Source organism: Rhincodon typus, chromosome 29 (genome assembly GCF_021869965.1).
Source record: "Rhincodon typus isolate 14 chromosome 29, sRhiTyp1.1, whole genome shotgun sequence".
Lineage (NCBI taxonomy): Eukaryota > Metazoa > Chordata > Chondrichthyes > Orectolobiformes > Rhincodontidae > Rhincodon > Rhincodon typus.
This window is the reverse complement of record NC_063360.1, coordinates 6,451,020-6,475,176: the sequence shown is the minus strand read 5'-3', so window position 1 is coordinate 6,475,176 and position 24,157 is coordinate 6,451,020. Positions and strand designations below refer to the sequence as shown.

Below are 24,157 nucleotides of genomic sequence, written 5' to 3'. Positions count from 1 at the left end.
TCAATTTATTATTTCCCGTTAACTACATCTCTATTCTTTGATTTACCATCTATCTTACTAAATTTCATTCCTTGAACCCACTATTCAGTTTCAAGCCCAATACTTTTAGTTATGTGGCTTGCCAATACACTTACCCGAGCACAGTTTAGATGTAGTCCATCCCAACAGTACAGATCTACTTTTCATTGTACCAGTGGCAGTGGCCGACAACCGAAAGTGACATCTACCGCATCAGTCTTTGAGACACATACTAATTTTTTTTTTATCTGGTTCGGTCTATGCTAATTTGCACATGGTATGGTTTTAGTTTTTACTGCCTAGCTACTCATGCTTGCTATATAGTATATCTTTCCTGGTACTGCCTATGTCAATGGTACCACATGGACTATGATGACAAGATCCTACCTCTCCCACTGTATGGTCCTCTCCAACCCTGAGCAGACAGCCAGAACTCTGGCAGACAGGCAACACTGACTTCTGAACTCTTGCTCTTTGGTATAAAAAAGTGTCAATCACCCTCACTATACCATCCCCTTTTACCACTACATTCTTTTTAATTGAAATAACGACACTAGCCCCACCCCACTAAATGGTTACTTGCACAATGGTGTCACAGCTACTTAGTTCACCCAGCCTGCAGTACTCAAACTTGCCAAACAAGCTGAAAGAACCCCAAATCAGTTGGACAAATGCAAATGCTCAGGCTTCCAACCGCTGGGAACACCAAGGAGTCAGTGAACGCACATCTGACCAAATGGCCATTTGCCATTCCCAAGATTCCTGGTGCACATTTTGCCAGAAGAATATATGCACAATTTGGAAAAAAAAAAAATTCAGATCTCTAGCCTAAACAATAATTCATTTCACTCACCACATCATCTTCATAGCCACCGGCAAGCACAAGGGAATATGCTCCATCATTACTTCGGCCATGAATTCCTGCCACATGCGGCCTGTGAACACCAGATTCACTCACCTTCAAAATTAAGAAAACGAGTGAAAAGATCATAACAAGATACATTATAGTGCAAGCAATAAAACAAAACAAGCTTATCCAATTTCCTTCCCCACAATTACACAATATAACACAGCAAGTCTGCCAAGAGGGCAGGTGGGCTAGCAATCCGCAACTGGGCTTTACTAAAACCATTCTGAAGCACAGGAGGGCCAGTCTCTGCTGAGAAGTCCTGTTAAAATTGTATTCTTTACATACTGCAGAACCCTAAGTTTAATTCTTATATCAGTTCATACAACACATTAGGATAAGAGAATATAGCTAAACCAACTAAATGAAGCATTTTCTTGCATTGACTAGACATTTGATCATGGCTGATATGTTTCTCAACCCCATTCTCGTGCCTTTGCCCCATAATCTTTGATCCCTTTACTAATCAAGAACCTATATATCTATCTATTTATCTTTACCTTAAATACTTTAAACAACTTGGCCTCCACAGCCTCCTATGGCAATTAGTATCACATATTAACCACACTGCAGCTGAAGAGATTTCTCCTCATCTCAGTTCAAAAGGGTCGTCCCTTCACGCTGAGGCTCTGTCCTTCGGTCCTAGTCTCTCCTACTAATGGAAACATCTTCTCCTCATTCACTCTATCCAGGCCTCGCAGTATTCTCTAAGTTTCAATCAGATCCCTCGTCATCCTTCCAAATTATATCAAGTGCAGACCCAGAGTTCTGAAATATTTCTCATATGAGAAGCCCTTTATCTCCAGAAACATTCTTGTATACCTCCCTCAGACTCCATCCAAGGCCAATACATCCTTTCTTAGATATAGGGCACGAAACTGATCACAATGTTATAAATGTGCTCTGACTAGAGTCGTATAAGACCTTAAGACCATAAGACATAGGAGCAGAAATTACGCCATTTGGCCTATTGAATCTGCTCCACCATTCAATCATGGCTGATCAGTTCCTCAACACCATTCGCCCGCTTTCTCCCCGTAACCCTTGATCCCCTTGATAATCAAGAACCTATCTATCTCAGTCTTAAATGTACTCAATGACCTGACCTCCACAGTTTTCTGTGGCAGTGAATTCCATAGATTCACCACCCTCTGGCTGAAGAAGTTTCTCCTTATCTCTGTTCTCAAAGGTCTTCCCTTTACTCTAAGCCTCTGCCCTTGGGTCCTAGACTCTCCTATCAATGGAAGCAGCTTCCCAACATCCACTTTGTCCAGGCCCTTCAGTATTCTGAAAGTTTCAATTAAATCCGCCCCTCATCCTTCTAAACTCCAATGAGTATAGTCCCAGAGTCCTCAAACGTTCCTCACATGTTAAGCTTTTCATTCCGAGGACCATTCTCGTGAACCTTCTCTGAACCCGCTCCAGGGCCAGTCCTTCCTTCCTGAGATATGGGGCCCAAAACTGCACACAATACTCCAAATGTGGCCTGACCAGGGCCTTATAAAGCCTCAGTAGTACATCCCTGCTTTTACATTCAAGTCCTCTCAAAATAAATGCCAACACTGCATTTGCCTACCTGACTACTGACTCAACCTGCAAGTTCACCTTGAGAGAATCCTGGACTAGAACTCCCAAGTCTCTTCGCACTTCAGACTTCTGAATTTTCTCCCAATTTAGAAAATAGTCCATGCTTTTATTCTTCTTACCAAACTGCATGACCTCACACTTTGCCACGTTGTACTCCATCTGCCACTTCTTTGCCCACTCTCCTAACCTGTCCAAGTCCTTCTGCAGCCTCCCCACCTCCTCTATTGTGAAGGATAGGTCGTGCCTCACAAACCTTATTGAGTTCTTTGAGAAGGTGACCAAACAGGTGGATGAGGATAAAGCGGTTGATGTGGTGTATCTGGATTTCAGTAAAGCGTTTGATAAGGTTCCCCATGGTAGGCTATTGCAGAAAATACAGAGGCATGGGATTGAGGATGATTTAGCGGTTTGGATCAGAAGTTGGCTAGCTGTAAGAAGACAGAGGATGGTGGTTGATGGGAAATGTTCATCCTGGAGTTCAGTTACTAGTGGTGTACCTCAAGGATCTGTTTTGGGGCCACTGCTGTTTGTCATTTTTATAAATGACCTGGATGAGGGCGTAGAAGGATGGGTTAGTAAATTTGTGGATGACACCAAAGTCGGTGGAGTTGTGGATAGTGCGGAAGGATGTTGCAGGTTACAGAGGGACATAGATAAGCTGCAGAGCTGGGCTGAGAGGTGGCAAATGGAGTTTAATGTGGAAAAGTGTGAGGTGGTTCACTTTGGAAGGAGTAACAGGAATACAGAGTACTGGACTAATGGTAAGATTCATGGTAGTGTGGATGAGCAGAGAGATCTCGGTATCCATGTGCATAGATCAGTGAAAGTTGCCACCCAGGTTGATAGCGTTGTTAAGAAGGCGTACAGTGTGTTAGGTTTTATAGGTAGAGGGATTGAGTTTCGGAGCCATGAGGTCATGTTGCAGCTGTACAAAACTCTGGTGCGGCCGCACTTGGAGTATTGCGTACAGTTCTGGTCACCACATTATAGGAAGGATGTGGAAGCATTGGAAAGGGTGCAGAGGAGATTTACCAGGATGTTGCCTGGTATGGAGGGAAGGTCTTATGAGGAAAGGCTGAGTGACTTGAGGCTGTTTTCATTAGAGAGAAGAAGGTTAAGAGGTGACTTAATAGAGACATACAAGATGATCAGAGGATTAGATAGGGTGGACAGTGGGAGCCTTTTTCCTCGAATGGTGATGGCTAGCATGAGGGGACATAGCTTTAAATTGAGGGGTGATAGATATAGGACAGATGTCAGAGGTAGGTTCTTTACTCAGGGAGTAGTAAGGGCGTGGAATGCCCTGCCTGCAAAAGTAGTAGACTCGCCAACTTTAAGGGCATTTAAATGGTCATTGGATAAACATATGGATGATAATGGAATAGTTTAGGTTAGATGGGCTTCAGATTGGTTTCACAGGTCGGCGCAACATCGAGGGCCGAAGAGCCTGTACTGCGCTATAATGTTCTATGTTCTATACTACCTGTCCCTCCACCTATCTTTGTATCATCTGCAAACTGCCCACAGTTCCTTCATCTAGATCATTAATGTATAAAGTGAAAAGTTGTGGTCCCAGCACTGACCCTTGCGGAACACCACTTGTCACTGGCTGACATCCTAAGAAAGACCCCTTTATGCGTTTTCTCTGTTTTCTGCCAGACAGCCAATCTTCTATCCATGCTAGCATCTTGCTTTTAACACCACAGGCCCTTATCTTACGCAGCAGCCTCCTGTGAGGCACCTTGTCAAAGGCCTTCTTGAAGTCCAGGTAGATAACATCCATTGGCTCTCCTTGGTCTACCCTGCTCATTACTTCCTCAAAGAATTCTAGCAGATTTGTCAGGCATGACCTCCCCTTAATGAAACCAGGCTGACTTTGCCCTGTTTTACGATACACTTCCAAATATTCAGAAATCTCATCCTTTACAATGGACTCCAAAATCTTACCCACGACCGAGGTTAGGCTAATCTGCTTGTAATTTTCCGTCTTTTGCCTGACTCCCTTTTTAAACAGGGGTGTCACATTAGCGATGTTCCAGTCATCTGGGACCCTTCGTGACTCTAGCGATTCTTGAAAGATCACCACTAAACGCTTCCACTATCTTTTTAGCTGTCTCCTTTAGAACTCTGGGGAGTAGTCCATGTGGTCTGGGTGATTTGTCCACCTTCAGGACAATCAGTTTTACTCACACCTTTTCCTTGGTGATGGCCACCATACTCAGCTCTGTCCCCTGACTTTCTTTGAATTTTTGGGATATTACTCGTGTCTTCCACCGTTTCCTTGTTTCTCCCTATTATCTCTCCACCGTCATTTTCCAGTGGTCCAATGTCCACTTTTGCCTCTTTTTTGCCCTTTATATACCTAAAGAAACTCTTACAGTCTTCATTTATATTACTGGCTATCTTACCCTCACATTTAATCTTCTCCCTCCTTACTTCTTTTTTTGGTGCCTTTTGTTGGTCTTTGTAAGCTTCCCAGTCCTCTGGTTTCTCACTGCCCTTCGCCACATTATATGCTTTCTCTTTTGCTTTTATGCTATCCCTGACTTTCTTAGTCAGCCATGGTTGCCTCACTGTAAATCTCTGCTCTTGAAATGAATGCTAACATTGCATTTGCCTTCCTAACTGCCAACTTTTTTTTTAAAATTGACTCACATGAGGTGGGTGCCTCTGGCCAGGCCAGCATTTATGGCCCAGAGGGCAGTTAAGGCTCGACCACATTGCCGGGCTGGAGTCACATGTAGGCCAGACCAGGTAAGCCTAACATATTTCCTTCCCTACAGGGCATTAATGAACCAGATGGGTTTTTCTGAAAAAACACAAAATCAACAATGGCTTCATGGTCATCATTAGACTCTTAACTCTGGAATTCTTTATTGGATTCAAATTCTACCATCAGCCATGGTGGGATTTGAACCCAGGTCCTCAAAACATTAGCTGAGTTTGTGGATTAATAGTCCAGTGATAATACCACTACGCCCTTGCCTTCCCCAAGAGAATCTTGAACTAGGACTCCTATCCTAAACCTCTTTGTACTTTGTATTACCAAATCCTTTTCCCATTTAGAAACAGTCTGCACCTGTATTCTTCTAGCCAAAGTGCATAACCTCACACTTGTTGCCATTGTTTTCCATTTGCCACTTCTTTGCCCACTCATTATGGAAAAACGACTCAGACTTTTAAGGCCTGGCCATTTTCCTTACCTTTTGGCTTTCTTTTATTTTTGTTGTTATTTTTTTTAATTTCTGCTTTTGTAACCAATGTGGTGCCAGAGAATAGTGACCTTGTACTCTTTTCACTATATTAATGTACTCCTATATTTGAGTACACATGACAATAAAATCTAATTCTACTTCAGTGTCATTCATGCAGGTTTGGATTGTGAAACAGATTCAGATATCAAGAGAAAATTTAGAACAAAAGGAAATAATCTAGTCCTTCATGTCTGCAGTGGTGTAGTCCAAGCAGAATAGAAATCATTTCAGGTATCATTATTTTTACACCCACCTTGAGATCACTGCACAAAGGTGTGTGCTAATCACAGTTTGTCATGGTACGCTTTTTGACTGCTGGAAAGAGCTAGTTGGGCTAAGAACGGAGCTCCAATCCTATTCCAGTGCAGTATGTACATTCAAGGACGTCTGTAGAGATTTCTGAATAGCAACGTAGATATAAAATCCCAAGTGATCTTCCTCTCTCCTCAGGTTGACTTTAGTTAACCCATTTTAGATCTTTAGAGATCAAGTGCATACCGAGGTATCAGAGCTGATGGCCTAGTTACATTATTGCTAGATTATTAATCAGAAAGCCAATAACATTACAGGGACCCAGGTTCAAATTCCACTATGGCAGATGGTCGAATTTGAACTCAATTAAAAAATACTTGAATTAAGCATCAAATGATGACAGTGAGACCATTTTTTAGAAAAAAAAATCTGGTCCGTTGATATCCTTTAGGGAAGGAAGCTGCTGTCCTTACATGTGACATCTGGCCAACATATGACTCCAGATCCACAGCAATTTGGTTGGCTCTCAAATGCCCTCTGGGTGGTTAGAAAAGACCAATAAATAGCCAGTGATACTCACATCCCATGAACATTTTTTTAAAAAGGCACATATCACAGAATTTATCACCCCTAATTTAATGCAAATTTGAAATTGAATAACAAGATTGTCAATGATCTCTCCACAATGGTATAAACAACTGCCACTCTCAGTAATTGTTCACACTTTTAACCTTTATCTTTTGATTTACATAAAGTAGAGCTGTAGAAATAAATTGACTGAAGCCAAATAGATTGACTAAAATATGCTTTAATGCAAAATTTCCAGCTTACTTCATCTATCCAAAACCTCAGCCAGAAAGCAAGCATACCTGGACTCTGAATTTCCATTGAGTGCCGACTGGAACACCAGGAATAGGCCCATAGTGGTTAGAAGGAACAATTGTACATTCTTTTGTGCGGCCTACACAGGCCATTCCCTGAAATAAACCATATTAATTAGTTGCATAAAAAGGCTATAAATGCATAGCAAGGCCCTGATTGCAGATTTATTGTTGGGTGTACATGAAGGTGAAACACAACAACAGAAAATCAAGATAATAATCATAACTATGTGTATCACTATTATGGGTATTAATGCTGCTCACACTTTTAAGTTTTACTATAAAGGCTAAACAGAAGCATTATCAACTTCAGGTATTTTAAGGTTAAGTGATCACTTAAAATCACTTGATCCTGGAGAAATTCGCAGTTTCAGAAATGAAAAATGATTGTGTTATTCAAAGTAAATCTTTCCTTTTCTTTCATTTCTGCCTTCATTAAAACTTCAACCTCCGTTTGAAATATAGTTGCTTCAAACTTCTGGCACTATCACACCTCACTTTAAATTTTACTCACCTTGCCCCAGTCTCTCTGGCAGGCAGAGTTAGCAGAAGCCATCTTAGCCTTCTTTTTGCTCTCTTTCAACTTCTCACCAGCTAGCACCACTTCATTAGCATCATTCTTGCACAGAGGGCAATACCTGTGATCAGACATACATTATGAATTGCCTAACAAGGTTAGTTACAATCTGCTCCACAAACATGGCAAAAAAGACAATTAGCTTTCAATGGGCTAAAATCCTCAACATCAGCAGGAAGTGTATATATGCATTCTTTGAACACCACAATTAAATGTTTTTTTTTTGATTGACATGTTCCATTGCCCGGGGAATTTCCATAGACCAGTAGGCTATACCAAAGGAAAAGAAACAGCCAAAGATGTGGGTTTTAAGAGGGTTTCTTTTAAAATTCACACGATGAGCACATCACTGACTAGGCCAGCATTGATTGCCCATCCCAGAGGGTAGTTAAGAGACATCCACACAGCAGTGGGTCTAGAGTCACATGTAGACCAGACAAGGGCGGCAGTTTCCTTCTCTAAAGGACATTAGTGAACCAGACGGGTTTTTCAGACAGTTGACAATGGATCCATGGTCATCATTAGACACTTAACTCCAGATTTTTATTGAATTCAAATTCCACCATCTTGCATGGGATTTGAACCTGGGTCCCCAAATCATTATCTGAGTCTCTGGATTAACAGTCCAGCAATAATACCGCTAGGCCAGTGTCAAAGGAGGAAAGATGTAGAGAGGTGTTCCTAGAACGTAGGGTCGAGGTAGCTTAAGATACAGGCACTAATATTGTAGCAATGAAAAATGGGAGCAGCTAGAATTAAGACAAGCACAGATATTTAAGGACTGGGGTGGCTGTACGACATTACAAAGATGGGGTGGTAAAGTAAAGGTCATGAAGAGAATTAAAAACAAGGAAGAGAATTTTAAAGTTGATATAGTGCTTGAAATGGAGCAGAAGGGTGATAGCTTGAACTAAACCTAAGTAGTGGGCAGCAGAGTTTAAAAGGAAGATTGAACATGGGAACCAAACAGCAGTGTATCGCAATAATCAAGTGTGGAGGTGAAAAGGCATGAATGAAGGTGAAGGCGTGAACGAAGGATTCAATTATTGAGTTCAGGGAAATATGCGCACAGATTTGACAGTAGCCAGCAACACGTTCAAGGCGTTTAGAAAAGAAAAAAGATATTAAGGATGGTGGGAGAGTTGGTCTCATCAGTAAAGGAGCAAGGATGGCAGATTTAAATGAGTGACCAACAATACCTGAAGGGAGAGAACCACTAATAATATCTGGACCTGGAAGGGAAGTTGGTGGTTAGCAGTTGTGGGATTGATGGTGCAGGCGATGGGTCTCTTAGGCAAGATGGGCCACGCGATTGTATGAGAACAGATAGAAAGTAAACTAGAGAAAGATGTGGTTTCTAAGCTGGGGCAAGGCAGCTTTAAGGAAAGTTTGGCCAGAACAGCAAATGGGAGGGTAGGACAGGACATGGAAGGGGTGACTGATCAACAGTCTTGATCATGGTGACACGAGCTCCTAATGCTTACAATGAGAAAAATGTCTACAAATGTGTACCCTTGGGAGAACTGATAATGGAACTTTTGTAATGTATAAATTGGCATCAAATTTGTTTACAAAACTGTGACTACACCCTACGAAGCACTTCGGCTCTAGTCTAAAATCTTATGTGGTTGAGCATAGATAAATGCAGCTCTCCAGTTATAGCAGAAATATTATTTAAGGGGTTGCGTCAGAACTGCTTCTCAATTGCCATTCCCACAGGTAGGAAACTGTTCTCAAAGACAAGATGGTTTTATAATCATGTTCAGACATAAATCAGACACACGTCTCTACTGCAAGCAAAAGGTCCAGGCTAATAAAACAAATTATCAGCATGCTCCCCCACATATTTTCACTGAGTTGTGAGCTACCTGAGGAACTAACAATGCAAGGAGCATTAAAGCTTATTCAACACACTAGAAAAGGTTCAAACTTTACTCATGTTCTTTTCTTTCCTCAACCAAAGCAAAACTAATGCAAGAGCTGAGGCCAACATACCAGTCTTCAACTTCTGGAATACTAGCGAGAGGAGGATTGAGGCAGTAGGTATGATAGGCCATATCACACTCATCACACAACAGTTGCTTCTCTGGGTCACCCTTCCCACCACATATGTGACAGGCACATTGTTTGCAGTCCTTGTTAGGGTTATCTTTGCAATGCTTGCACTCAGGTCCATTTTGCCCTACAGGCAAAAAAAGTATAAAAACACAAAAGAAGTGTAATCTAATATGCAGTAATGAGATTCTATACACCTCTAAAGTTACTTGGGAAGGAAAGTCGGCAAAGTACAATAGGCATCCATTAAATGTTCCATCTGCTTGACCTTCCGGAATGTCCTCAACTATATAATAATAATAGAGTTCAAGTGCAAACTGCACTTCCTTAAGAGGTATAAAAGCTGGCCTACACTTGGTACTTTGACAGGGATAGGCAATTCACTGTGCACAATAGTACACATTAACCAGTATCCTACTAAAAGAATTCAGAATCATAGAATCCCAACAGTGCAGATAGATTCCATTCAGCCCATCGAGTCTGCACCAACTTTCCGAAGACCATTCCACCGAGACCCACCCCACCAATCCTCGTAACCCCATATTTAGTATGGCCAATCCACCTAGCGTGCACATTCTTGGACTATGGGAGGAAACCAGAGCACCCAGCGGAAACCCACATTGTATGTTTTCCTCATGCCTAACTCCATAAAGGCAGTCAGCTCAGTTCAGAAAGCTATTATATTACATGGCTGCTTGGAGTAACAAGGACATGTGGTCTCAGTACAGAAAGAAAGCCTAATATTCACTAAACGAAACAAGTAAATTGAACAAAATAAGTTATCGTTTCAATCAAAGGACCCACTTACATGCTGAAGATTTAATACATCCCATCATCTATATCAATTAGGGGCGGGGCAATCGTCATAGAGGTGTACATCATGGAAACAGACCCTTCAGCCCAACTCGTCCATGCTGACCAGATATCCTAAATTAATCTATTCCCATTTGCCAGCATTTCGTCCATATCCCTCTAAACCCTTCCTATTCCTGTACCCATCCAGATGCGTTCAGGACTGGAAATTCAAAACTCAAATTCAAATGCCACCATAGTAAAATGTGAAAAGGAATTTTTAAAAGTAGCAATTTAGGTCAGCACCACACACACACAAAAATAAAATTTAGGTTTTCACGGAAATCGAGCTGTTTCATGTTCATGAACTTGTCGTCCCTATTCAATCTGGAATTTGTAGTTTGACAGTATTAACTGTCAACTACTATTGACTAAGAGTAATTTCAATAGCATGAGAGTAAATCTTCAAACACAAAATGCAGATGTATGTATACTATACGTTAAAAAGATGATTTCTACAAACAGGAAATGTGAAACTTTTGTCTTTTTTTAAAAAGTGACATTGATCTCCAACAGCTCAACAAACATGATTCATTTGTGCTTTTTCTTAGATCCAAGTTTTTACTTAATAAACCAAATCAACAAACTTTCTCCTATATAAACTCTGATACCAAATCCAAATTAAGATATGTGAGAAGAATACCCATTCTTCTACTCAGTTCAAGAACAAGTATATGACATGCCAACAATCCTCAGCAAACTTACTTTTCACAGGACTTTCAGATCCATTGATTCCATTACTTCCTGGCTCCTCAATCTTGTAGACTTCATCCACCAGTGAGATCCTACAATCATTCAAAGAATCACCAGCATCCCTATGTCAAAAATCAAAAATGATTATGTACACGAAACAGCAAAAGACAATATCAACAACTTTTGTTCCTGATTTACAGCATCCGCCGTTCTTTCGATTTTTATATTGCAAAAGACAATACGTCTGGCTACTACGTGCTGTCAGCTCGATTCCAGCATACATCCATTGGATACATCAATGGGAGAAATAAAACTTTGACATTAACATTACAACAATGCAACCGTTTTTCTGCAAACATTGTGGCAAATCATAAGTATTCTAGTCAACATTTACAAATATTTAATGATGTTCCTCATGGCACATGAGAATGGACAGTGGTTTATAAAAAAGGGTATGCTGCGTCTGTGGTGGTATAGACGAAACGGATTACAGATTTGCAAGTGTGTACCACCTAATGGAACATATTGTAGGATTTAAAGCTCAAACAAAACAGCCCAACATAGATGGCAATCCCAATTCGTCTTTCATGAAGACCATCCAATAATTCACTGACTAGCTCAGTAACTGTTATTTTGTCTGCTTTGTGAAACAGACGAACATGAGTTTTAAAATATTTTCACAATAGACTATTCCGAAAAAGAAAATGTTGAATGAACATGGGCAAAGGCATGGAGTTTGCAAAGTAAAGGCAAAGGTGTTGAACTTCCCAATGTTTGTGTGTAATACATTTGTTGAAGCCTCCAACACTTCTAAATACACCAGAAAATCTGTTCAAATCAGACTCTAAGTAAGACAATCGCCCCATTTTAAAAAGCCAAATAATTCATAATTCATAATTCATCAGCAGCTTAATATGAATACTGCTGAAACAAAAGTCCAACATTTACAATAAAATATTCAGATCCTTACCCCAGAAGAATTTTTGCATAGATCTCTTTTGTAGTCCTGGTTTCCCTCTTCCGCAGAATTTCTGCATCATACCAGTATCCTCGCTCTTTAGGCTCATCTGGGTTGTAGTTCACCATCACCACATGTCCAACATGAAGCTGGTGCCACTGCAAGACCACCCTCGCTCGCGGTCGAATATCTTTCGATCGCAGCTGCACAATTCCATTTTCTGGGTAACTTCACAGATTTAAATAAATAAGTTTAGCTTCACAATTTTTATTTTACATTGTTATATATAACCACGTAGAGTATAGCAAAAATATTAATGACATTTTGCTTCAACCTTAACTCTTGAAGATAATGCTCAATGTTCAAGACAAAAATAAGATTGGTATTATCATAGATGAACAAATTAGGTAGCATTTAATGCAGACAGTAGGGATTTCACCTGTTAGCTGGGGAGCAGAAAGAGCCTTGTGCCAGTTCCTTCAGAGAAGGCCCAACATTAGTAATTGCCACCCAGGCTTTTAGTGGTCAGCAGTGAGCTTTCTGAGGATTAAGGGTGATATGGGGGTGAAAAATCTATCCCCTAAAACTGCCAGCCAAAGGGCAGTAGCTCTCTGTTGCAGGGAGCACCACTAGGAGAAGTGGCATCTGCCATCAATACATGCAACTACAGGTAAGCAATGGCAGGACTTTTTATTTGTATTTTTCGGGGGTAGTCAGAAAGAAAAGTGTCAGATAACTGTCACCAGCCTAGTCCCGCCACTTCCCAAGCCATTCCAATTAAGAAGCACAGATGCTGCTAGTGGCAGTGGCACAAGGGCAGCACAGTGATTAGCAGTGCTGCCTCAGTATGAGGGATCCAGATTAGATTCCAGCCTCGGGTGACGATCCGTGTGGAGTTTGCACATTGTCACCGTGTCTGTCTGGGTTTCCTTCCACAGTCAAAAGATGAGCAGATTAGGTGGATAATGTAGTAAACGTGGGGTTACGGGCTAAGAGGGGGGAAGCAGGTCTGGGGGGTTGCTCTTCAGAGGGTCGGTGCAGACTCAAGAGTGAATGGTCTCTGTTTGTATTGTAGGGATTCTATGAACAAGGGACACAGATCTGTTTCCAGCAGCCATCAAGCAGCTCTGACAGAGTTTGCTTTTCAAGCTTCCCAAATGACAATTAACCTGTCTGCTACTGGCTTAAAGCCAACTGTGGAGATATTAATTGCCTGATTAAGGTCCTCAAGAATCAGCAGGGTGCAAAGGCTGTCCAGAAGCCATCTTGTCACAGATTTATATAGAGCAGAAACTGAAAGTTACTGGCATCCCTACCCAGCATCCATTGCCCGATTAATTATCTCCTACCTCCAAACCCACCTCAGCCTCAAAGTCCACCCATGCTACTATTTCCATTATTTTTAATAGCTCACATGAAATCTAATTTATAAATTCACCAGATAGGAAATACAAATCAGAGTCAGAAAAGTAGGTGGAGAAATTGGAGAGTGCTGTCCTACTCCCAGCACTTATGAAAAAAGCAATAGAGGAAATGAAAATAGTGTTCCCTTTATTTAGTCATTTTAACGTACTCTTCATATTTAATGTGATAAATCACATCTTCAGCAGCAATCTTTGATTCTGTAGCTTTGCTTGAATGTGCAGACTCTTCATTACTGGTTTTAGTTGCACTCTCATCCTGTGTCACATTAACGACAACAGCTTCAAACCAAGCACCCATATGCATGTCTCGAGCATCAATCAATTCATTTATCTAAAAAAAAAACACAAATTCAAACTCTCAAATTGCTCTGCAGTCACATATTACTAGGCTTCCCTGTAAGAAGAAATTACTTAGCCCTCTTGAAAACACAGACCTTCCAAGGCAATAATATACAGCAAAAGGACACATTAGCCATTACTAAAACCACCCAACATAGTTACACTGCCAAATCTTCCATTTAAACCATGCAGTCTCCATATTTAATACAAGAACAGACAATTTCCAAATTAGTGCTGTCTGGTGTTATATGGGTTTCTGCATTATCAGCAATTCTGCCTGCTACTAATCATTTCCATAAACCAATCAGAAAAATGTTCTGCAGCATTATATTTCTTCAGGAGATGTCACAATCTGTGAATCCCAACTTTTCCAACCCAGTAACATTCAAAGTACAGGCATGCTTCAGAGCTGAAGGCTAGAAGAATAACTTACATATATGATACCACAACACAGTTGCCGTACAGTCATATTTATGACTAATGTGGAACTCTGAGTCTAAACAGCAAACTGCCCTACATTCTGGATCGCACCTTTACCACTCAGTAGAACTACAAACTCGCTAAATCAACACAATGTTTTCCTGGCATTCGTCAATGCTTTTTCCTCCAGTATCTACATGCTAACATCAAAGTATATCAATAAGTTATCAAATTCTGTTTAGTCAATTATGGTAAGACCCACATTATTGAGTTCTGTCAGAACCACGTAACTCCAGATCTTATTGCATTGGTCTAAAAGTAAACAAAAGACTTGAATATCAGAAGTGAGGTTAGGGCGGGTTGAGGCGACATTTGACCATAGTGGCACTATGGTGTCCAGACACAGGCAGGCGAGAAGTATGTGGTTGCGCACTTTAAAGAAATATAAAGAGAGAAATCAAAAAATGCTGGAAATATTCAACAATCTGGCAACATTTATGGTGAGAAAAACGGTATTAATATCATAGCTCTGGGACCTTTCATGAGGACAGAGGAAGGAGTTATCCGAGGGTCAATCATCTCAGACAGTTTCTGAAGGCAGTGTCCTGCTCGGACCAGTATCTTTCACAACAACTTGCCTCCAATATAAAACTAGAATTGTTCTCTGATTGCAGTGTTTAGTTCAATTCACAACTCGTGAAACAACTTGTTTCTGAATGCATAACAAGTCAAAATCCAGGCAAACATTGGTGAGCATATTATAAATGCCATTTGATAGCATCAATGACAACATCGCAACTACGCTAATGAGGGAGTTATCTGATGGAGCTGTAATTGACCAGATTTGATTTGCACTGGTCATACTTAAGGACGTTTCCACTGTCAGGCAGATGTCACTGTTGCAATTGAACAGAACAGATTGACTACAGGTGTGGCTAACTCTGAAAACAGGTCTTCAGCACGTTCACTGGCATATTAATATATTTCTGTATTGATCTCTAAAATATTAAAGACAATACCCTTGTATATTACAGAATCGACATGACAAATTCAAGATTTCCAGGCAAACTGCTAATGTTATTTCTGCAATTATGATAGTTTGAGACGCATCTTAAAATTGAAAACTCTGATTCTTTAACGATGTACAATTACTTAGTAGAACTGTACGTTGATAAGACAGACTTTTTGCTTACCTTATATAAGCCAAACCCTGGGTCAATGAGATCTGACTGAGTGGACGTTCCTGCCTGTCCATCCAAGTCCATAGCAGCTTCACCACTATTAGAGTTCTTATCTGATTCACTTTGTGCAGAACCACATCCAGAGTCTGTGTCAGAGAGCTCTGCATCTTTTTCCTTTCTCGTGGTGCCTTTCGATACAACTTGATCAACCTGACGAATTAGCAGCTGGATGATGTCATTAAGTCCCACGTTATAGTCAAAAAGTGAATGGGCATCCTCCATCTAAAGAGGCAAAAGAAACAAGTTAGACATCTACTAAGAAACTTTCTGAATTAAGGCTCTCTAATCTTTTTTCATATGTAAAAGCTACATCCCATGGAAATTTTCTATGTTCAATTTCATCAAATTACAACCACAAATTAAAGACAGAAACAGGAAAGGAAGAGAAAATATTTAATTTTCTTAACTATCAGAACAAGTATTACAGTCTTTGGTAGAAAAGGCATTTACCACATGAAAATAACTTGCATTACAGAACAGTGCCCCTGCCATTTAAAAAGAAACATCCAGAATTTTAAAACAAAAAGCAGGCCACTCACAACTACCTCAAGAATATTGCACTTTTATCCACATAACCAACTCTTCTACTACCATGATAAAAGATGGGTTGAAAACAACGTAACCAACCATCCTTTAAACAATAAAGCTAACATTTAGGAGAGCTGTCAGGCATCAGACTGCAAAAGAATTTACAGAATAACCGTCATTGCATAATCTCTGGACTGTTAACAATAATTGCCTTTAAGATCCTAGGCTAGGGAGAAAAATATTTACTATAGCTATGACGCGCAATCTGGCCTCATGGAACCATAAACCTACAGGGAGCTGACAGTTTACCAAGGCAAGATAGTTGGGGGAAAAAAACTGGAAAATTAACCTACTGTCCCAGTGAAATCAAGAAATTAAATCCAAACTAGCAAGTTTAATAGCTGGTGAAAAGAACAGTAAGACAGTTAATGCAATACTTGGCCTTGCCGACCAAGTTTCCCCAAACTAAACTAGCCCGATTTGCCTGCATTTGGCCCATATCCCTCTAAACCTTTCCTATTCATGGTACTGTCCAAATGTCTTTTAAATGTTGTAATTGTACTCGCCTCTACTATTTCCTCTGGCAGTTCATTCCATATACAAAGCACCTCTGTGCAAAAGAAGTTGCCCCTCAGGTCCCTTTTAAATTTCCTCCCATGAGTCACAACCACAGACTGTGGAAGAATGAGCTGCTGTCACACTAGCTCATCGTCGGTACTTCAATGATTTTGTTCATGATGTCAGTAGGGTTCCAAGTAACATTACTTTCCTGTTTGTAGTCATATTACTGGAGGACAAACTGTAACCCCACACAAACACAGGAGGTGCTGGAGAAACTCAGCAGTTCTGGCAGTATCTGTGGTAATTTATGTCCATTAAGAATCTTCTTCAGAACTGGACTATAACCCCACAACTGGATTTTAATGAGGTTTTTTTTCTCATCCTGGTGAAAGGTCAACAACCTGAAATTACAACTCTCATTTCTTCACATATGTTATCTGACCTGCTGGGGTACTTCCAGCATTTTCCTTTTTATTTCAGATTTTCAACTTCTTTGGCACTTTGCTTTTGTTTTATTTAGGTGTTTATTCTTGCATTTAGTACATTTCCAAGATATGAAAGGAAACACAGTTTCTTTGGGAACAATGAAAAGAGTACAGAAAACAGCATGGTGAGACAGCGGTGGAGTGGTAATATTACTAGATAAGTAATTCAGAGGTAAGAGCTAATGCTCTGGAGGCACAGGATAACATTTCACCATGTTAATTAATAAACCTGATGCCAGTGTTGGACTGGGATGGACAAAGTCAAAAATCACACAACACCAGGTTGTAGTCCAACTGGTTTATTTGAAAACACAAGCTTTCAAAGCTCAGCCCCTTCCTCAGACACTACGCCGATAATGCACACAGATAAATTATGTTGATCAATACAAGTCTTTTAAAGGGACAGCTTAGACAACATGGGCTAAAAGGTCAACTTTAGTGTTGTATGGTTCTATAATCTAGTCTTTACTTTAAACATTAATGTTTTTAATGATGGAGGATGTATATACTTAAAAGTTGTTTATCACTCCCATCTTCTGTTTCTGATAAAAGATCGGCCTGAAGCACTGAGTTCCTCTCTCCAGACACGGTGCCTGCTCTGCAGAGTATTGCCTGCATTTTCTGCTTTACCACCAGATTTCCAATATCTGCTGCATTTTGCTTTTGTACCTTTTAAAATTGCAGAGGAATACAGCACAGCAGACCACTTGGCTTATCACCAGCTCTCACTACTGAATCACAAGGTTCTGGGATTGGATCCCATTCCAGAACTCGAGGACAAAACAAGGCTGACTTGACAGCGCAGCATTCTCAGAAGTGCCATACTTCAGATGAAATGAAGCCTCATCTACCCTTTTGGTGGACATAAAAGACCTTATGCCACTATTTTGATGAACAGTGGTGTGCTCCTGGCATCATGGTCAATATTTATCCTTCAATCAACATTAAAAAAAATGGATTATCTGGTTATTATTACTATTTGTGGGATCCTGCTATGTGTATATATGCTGCTGCATCTCCTTAAATTGACACAGTGACTACATCTCAAAAAAATTGTATGTTGTTGGTTGCAAAGTACTTTGAGATGTCCAATGGGTGTGAAAAGCACTATATAAATGCAATCTTTCTTTTCTATTTGTTCAATTCTCTTCTGAAAATTATTTTGGATCTGGTTTTGCTACCGCTTCAGGCAACTGATGCCAGCTCACAACTCACTGTCCACTGTGCTTAAACTAAAAGGTTTCCTCCTGTTGTCTCTTTTTGACAATCATCCTAAATACATGTTCTCTGCTTATCGATTTTTCTGCCATTCAAAACAGTTTTACCATTATTAATTCAAAGCCATGATTTTCAACACTCTGTAAAATCTCCTCTTAATTTCCTTGGCTCTATGGAGAAAAATTCCAGCCTCTTTACTGAACTCATACTTCCATTCTCTGCAGTATATTGCTGTCCTTAGCAATATTTCATGCAAAACATTTGATACTGTGGCCCAAAGTATTTTAGCTCTTGCCTAGTCACTCACCTGGCATTCCAACATCACCTTTGCAATCTGTTCAGCTCTGAAGTGGAGGTTTTATATTTGAAGGACCTCCTGGTTGCTAGTGACTGCTCCACATCCTCTATAAGTGCTCATAGTTTTAGGATAAGAAGTAGCAGATTTAAGATAGAGACAAGGACAAGTTATTTCTCTGGCATTCATTACCCCAGAGTACAGTGGATGCTGGGACATGGAGTAAATTTGAGATGGGGATAATTTTTAATTAGTAACAGGCTGAAGCGTTACGGAAAGCGGGCAGGAATGTGGAGTTGAAGTAGAGATGAGATCAGCCATGATCGTGCCAAATGGCAGAGCAGGCTTAAGAGTCTGAATTGCCTATTCCTGTTTCTAGTCCTTCTCTTCTTAAATGATGACTTCAGTCTCCTTCTGTACCACATATAATCTTGGACAGTCTCAAAGGAGGACAGAGGACATCTGAAGTACAGTCACTGTTGCAATGTAGGGCACAAGGCAGCCAATTTGTGCACAGCAAGATCTTACAAACTGCAGTGTGATGGTGGCTGATGGATTGACAATGTCAAGTACGTCAGAGACCAGACATTCAAGTCAGCTAATTTAAAAATCTAATTTTTAAATCGTGTGCAGGATACTACATATTCGCAACGGACAGGACTATCTTCCTCTGATATGGCTTACTGATCAGAGTCTTCGGAATAATTGAGAAAAAAAAAAGCATATCTCCATACCTGATCATTACAGCCAATAGAAAATGAATATATATATACGTTATTTAAATATACTAACTATCCTATGATTGCAGTCATCATCGATTAAAAAGCAAATTTCATTATTGTAGGAATGAAGTTTAATTCTGTGACAATATCATCCTGTGGCAAGGATCTAACCTTTCACCATTATGGTTTCTCTTCGCTCTGGAATATGAAACATTAAACGAATGGGTGCCACACGTGCAATTATTTAATTCTTCTTAATATCTATGTTCTGCCAAGCAAAAAAACTATTCAAGAGACAGGGGCAGCTAATCCATTCCCAAATTTTCACCAATCCCTGTGAATTACAAATAGAAGCTGCAAGCAAGCACAGATCATCTATTCACCACACTTCTGTTCTCTCATGGGAGATAAAAGCACAAATGCTGCACTGAAGCAGTACCCAAGAATTGGTGACACTCTAAATCCAACATTTTGATACATGACTCTTCAAGTATGATTGGAAGTAATGCTGCTAAGCTGCTGTTCAAGTTTTCTTTATATACCTTATCATAATTACGTTGCTTTAATATGGCCAACTGAACTGTCACTTGCCAGACAATGTTGAACAGAAATTGGAGAAGCAATAGCCATTTAAAGATTTTGAGAAGATTTGTAGCTCGGGTCATGGATGAGGTTGCAGACTAGCTCGCCGAGCCTGTGTGAATGATTGCAGATGTTTCGTCACCCTGATAGGTAACATTGTCAGTGCGTCTCTGGTGAAGCGTTGGTGTTCTGTCCTGCTTGTTATTTATATGCCTCGGTTTGCTGGAGTGGTTGGTATTACTTCCGGTTCTGGTTTTCAGTGGTTTGTATATCGGGTCCAGTTCAATGTGTTTGTTGACGGAGTTCCGGTTGGAATGACAGGCCTCCAGGAATTCCCTGGCGTGTTTCTTTTTGGCTTGTGTTGTTATGGATGTGTTGTCCCAGTCAAAAGAAGGACACTAATTCAACTGGGACAACACATCCATAACAGCATAAGCCAAAAAAGAGACACTAGGGAATTCCTGGAGGCCTGGCACTCCAACCGGAACTCCGTCAACAAACACATTGAACTGGACCCGATATACAAACCACTGAAAAACAAAACCGGAAGTAATACCAACCACCCCAGCAAACCGAGGCATATAAAATAACAAGCAGGGCAGAACATCAGCACTTCACCAGAGGCGCACTGACGATGTTACCTATCAGGGTGACGAAACGTCTGCAATCAAACACATCAGCTTGGCGAGCAAGTCTGCAACCTCAAGCAATAGCAATATGGGTAGTTGAATTGTTTTCATGAGTGGGAAAAGCCAAAAACACATGCAAACACCCTGCGATCTTTCACTACAACTTCAAATAGTTTAAACAGATGCAAAATTAAAACTTAAATCTTGAAACTATGTCAAATTAAATATCTACCCAGGTTTCGAATACTATCTACAATCTACAAGTGAATCAGCAAGTCACTACTTACCAGTTTGTTGAAACAGATATTGAACATTGAAATTGTCACAACACATTGATGTAAGTAAAATTTTTACACAATGTGCATCAGCGAAACATGGACAGCAAGGATTTAGGTGCTATGCCAAGTCAACAGGAGATTGTTGAGGCAAATCATGCCAAGAATGCATTAGCAACAACTATTCATGTCAATTTTGCTGATCTAACAAAAAATTTTAAAATCAAATTTGGAACACTGGTTCATACATATCTATGAGGACTAAAACAATAGCAATGATTCGAGCTGGAGAACGCTCTTGGAATTAGATTTATCATTGTTAGAAAACACAACAATCAAAATGTTCAGCCACGTGAACTGACATAAACAGCCCATTCTACTGCAGCTGTGCACATCGACCTGGCCAACAATAAATATGGCAAGCCTTGGCCTATTTTCAGATTGAAAGATTCATCTCTTTCTTTCCTCATAAAGCTGTGAGAACTACCATTCCCATTACTTGAAACCATCCACATTCCAAGAGTATAAACTTCAAAAGGTGAAAATATCTCACTGAAGTCCATCTAATGGAATGATTATTAGCTTTATCAGTTGTAAATATCTCGGTCAATTGCCGATGTCCAGAAGTTGTTTTCAGTGGCTTTGCCGAATTTGGTGCCATCGGAGAATCTCTACGGCTGACGTGAGAAATCAAAAATATCAATTGTGTAATAGGTTTTTTTATGCTATAAACAAGACTAAAGGAATCGTTTCATTTTGTAGCTGATTGTGCTACACTTGAAAGAAAATCTGGCAAACATACCAGGTTGTTCCAAAGAGTTTTAAAACCAGATTTAAGTGTAGTCATTATTGTAAAGTAGGAAATGTGGCGATCAACTTGTATGAAACAAAATCCTAAAGGGATGGAATTTATTTCTCAATTCTAACGTCCCTCACTTGATGAACACTTAAAAAAGTGGTTTGGAAGCATCCGGCTAGGATCAAAGGAGCAAGTTGTATGTGCATTTATTAAATGTAGAAACACACATGCAATAATCTGTGATCCACTGTCACGAAGAACCAGCCGTTCATGAAGATGAACGTCAGATATTGAACTAGGTGGCGCACAAAGATCCTTTCTACAGTTAAAAGCTTGGAGCAATAAAAAAAACTGTCACTAGTTTGCCCTACCGCAATATATATTAACGGCACATTTTCTTCGTGGGTGCATCAATTGCGGTAATGGTGAGAATGCTGTCTGCAGCAGAATTATTCTGAAGAAGTAGACTCTAGTTCAATATGATCCTGTACCTAAGAAGTTGCCAAAGAGTGGCGCCAACTAACACTTTAATTTTCCTGGTACCCGTGCATTTGAATGAAAATTGCTGATGATTATTTCAAACATGATAAAAATATCAAGATGAAAAGTTCAGCAAAATGTACAATCGTTCAGAAGAGTACACATTCCTTCCCCCCGCTCCCGAACACGTTGTGGTGAAATTTTATCCCGGTGAATTATTGAGAATAAATCGACAAACGGGTGGACGGGCATTTAGCGCCTTTTTAAGCACCAACACCTCCCCGCGCAACCAAACGCGAGGGGGCGGAGGGATAGGCGGGACAAATTGTGACGGACAGGTGAACTAGCCAATCAGACACAGGGGAGCAGGAGACAGGACCAATAGTAATGTGACCGTCAGCAAGCTAGGTTGTGGTGTAAACAGCCCGCCTCTGGATGCAGTTGGAAAGCCATGAAGTGTTTAAACCATTTAAAAGTAGATTTAAAACAGAATTATAATGTCAAGGAGCGGATGGTCAGCACACAAAGAGACAAAGAGTAGACCTCTTTTAGATCTATTCGGGGACGGACGTCGTTTTTACAGAGTGCTATCCCCAGAGAAGCCCCGCTCAGTCGATTATTGCTTAACGGAGGCGAATCCTCTTCTCCCGCGCGTAGCGGTAGATATTTTAACCCTCTAGTGCCAGTTGCCGAATACTATCTTATGTGGACGGCCGTTTGTTCCCTATTCGGTTTTCCCATTCAAACTGGGCGCCCTCCTGTTAACTTTCTACTTACAACCCTCTCGTGTAGAATACCTGCTTTCCCCGATAGAAGAGCCGTTGCCGATCCGCCTCCACACCAAACGCTTCCCGGATCTTTTCCCTCAGCTCCTGCACTGGGGTTAGTTTGGAGAGTCCGTCAATGTGCCGCGTCTCCCTGCCGTCCATAGTTCGCACCTGGATCCACATCTTCAATCACAATCACTTTAACAAAAGCGAATAATGATAATCACTTCGGACGTGCTAATGTTTGTTTTTCCCCCAATCTCCTTCTTAGTGGCGGGGGGGGTGGGAAGCTTTCCCGCGAATTCAATTGTTTTTTTTTTATCTTTCCCCCCTCTCCTTGAATCCAACGGATCTGCTCCGCGCGCGCAGCGTCCGATTCAAACCCGCGTTCTCCCGCCTATTGCAGCGCGCGCACTGCAGCCCCGCTCCGATTGGACGACGACCCCAGGCGTCCTCACCGTACGCTCCAAAGATGTCTCCGCGCCCGGCCGATGACTTCACTGCGTCGGACGGCAGTCGCTCTTGCCCCGCCCTTTGAGGGGCAACTCGGCGGCGCGAAGCAAATCACGCGAGGGCATGAGGACCGCCAAGGGTTGACTACCTGAGGAAAAGTACTCAGCTGCCTTAGAGAGCGAAAAAAAACTGACCGATCTAGGCCGAAAGATGATGAAGGAAGGACGAAAGCCTTCACAAAACAATGCCACGTGTGAAACATGTCTGAGACAAAAAGTAGATGTCACCCATTCTCTATCAGCACACGCTTTGGCGCCAAAATCTCAGGTGGTTTTGTTGGCTTGGCGGGAAATGCCTGATCCCAGTGAGTCAGATATGGAGCCGCTCCTCTCACATAAACCACAAATATTCTATTGCGGAACATGGTACAGTATGTGTCATTGAGAAAACAGCACAGCAAGGACCCTCATCGTTAACTTTGGCTACACGCCTCTGGCAAGTGTTCGTAATTCTGCTCCAATGACTCACAACAATTTAGTTACATATTATCCTTTTCAAACCTTTTTTCTGATTTTCTCGCTCCTCTGCTAGTAGTTTTGTATCCGATTTTGTTCTCGAGATTGTCAGTTTACAGTGATGCACATTTTCCTCTGAAATAGATTATGAGATGTGTGCACTATTTGAAGTTCCAATAAAAAGAAAATACCATTTTGACACAAATGAATTTTATACCGCACCTTCAGAGGAATGAAAAAACTATAAAATCCGTTAAACACAGATCAAAGCATATTTTAAGGTGCACCTTTCTAAATAGTAGAACCGTAAGATTAAAATGCTGATTTTTGTTCTGATTAATTGTAGGAAAAATCTGTGACAGGGTGAAATCATGCAATACGGTATATTGG

The 24,157-nt window shown here is 40.7% G+C and overlaps 1 protein-coding gene across 2 annotated transcripts in view; it reads right to left on the bottom strand.

Moving 5' to 3' along the window:
- Positions 1 to 23,553, bottom strand: part of uhrf1 (ubiquitin-like with PHD and ring finger domains 1) — a 35,656-nt gene extending 12,103 nt beyond the window's left edge. The window contains exons 1-10 of one of the 2 annotated variants that reach the window (XM_020510641.2): positions 23,258 to 23,553; positions 22,830 to 22,997; positions 15,411 to 15,680; positions 13,608 to 13,789; positions 12,047 to 12,262; positions 11,089 to 11,198; positions 9,472 to 9,658; positions 7,414 to 7,537; positions 6,888 to 6,995; positions 872 to 976 (exon numbers count right to left, since the gene is read on the bottom strand). In XM_020510641.2, coding sequence (XP_020366230.1) covers positions 872 to 976; positions 6,888 to 6,995; positions 7,414 to 7,537; positions 9,472 to 9,658; positions 11,089 to 11,198; positions 12,047 to 12,262; positions 13,608 to 13,789; positions 15,411 to 15,680; positions 22,830 to 22,982 — 1,455 coding nt within the window. In that variant the 5' untranslated portion in view covers positions 22,983 to 22,997; positions 23,258 to 23,553. Of the gene's footprint in view, positions 1 to 871; positions 977 to 6,887; positions 6,996 to 7,413; positions 7,538 to 9,471; positions 9,659 to 11,088; positions 11,199 to 12,046; positions 12,263 to 13,607; positions 13,790 to 15,410; positions 15,681 to 22,829; positions 22,998 to 23,257 lie in introns of those variants that run through there. The other variant, XM_048614155.1, reaches the window with a different exon arrangement.
- Positions 23,554 to 24,157: the final 604 nt, after the last annotated feature.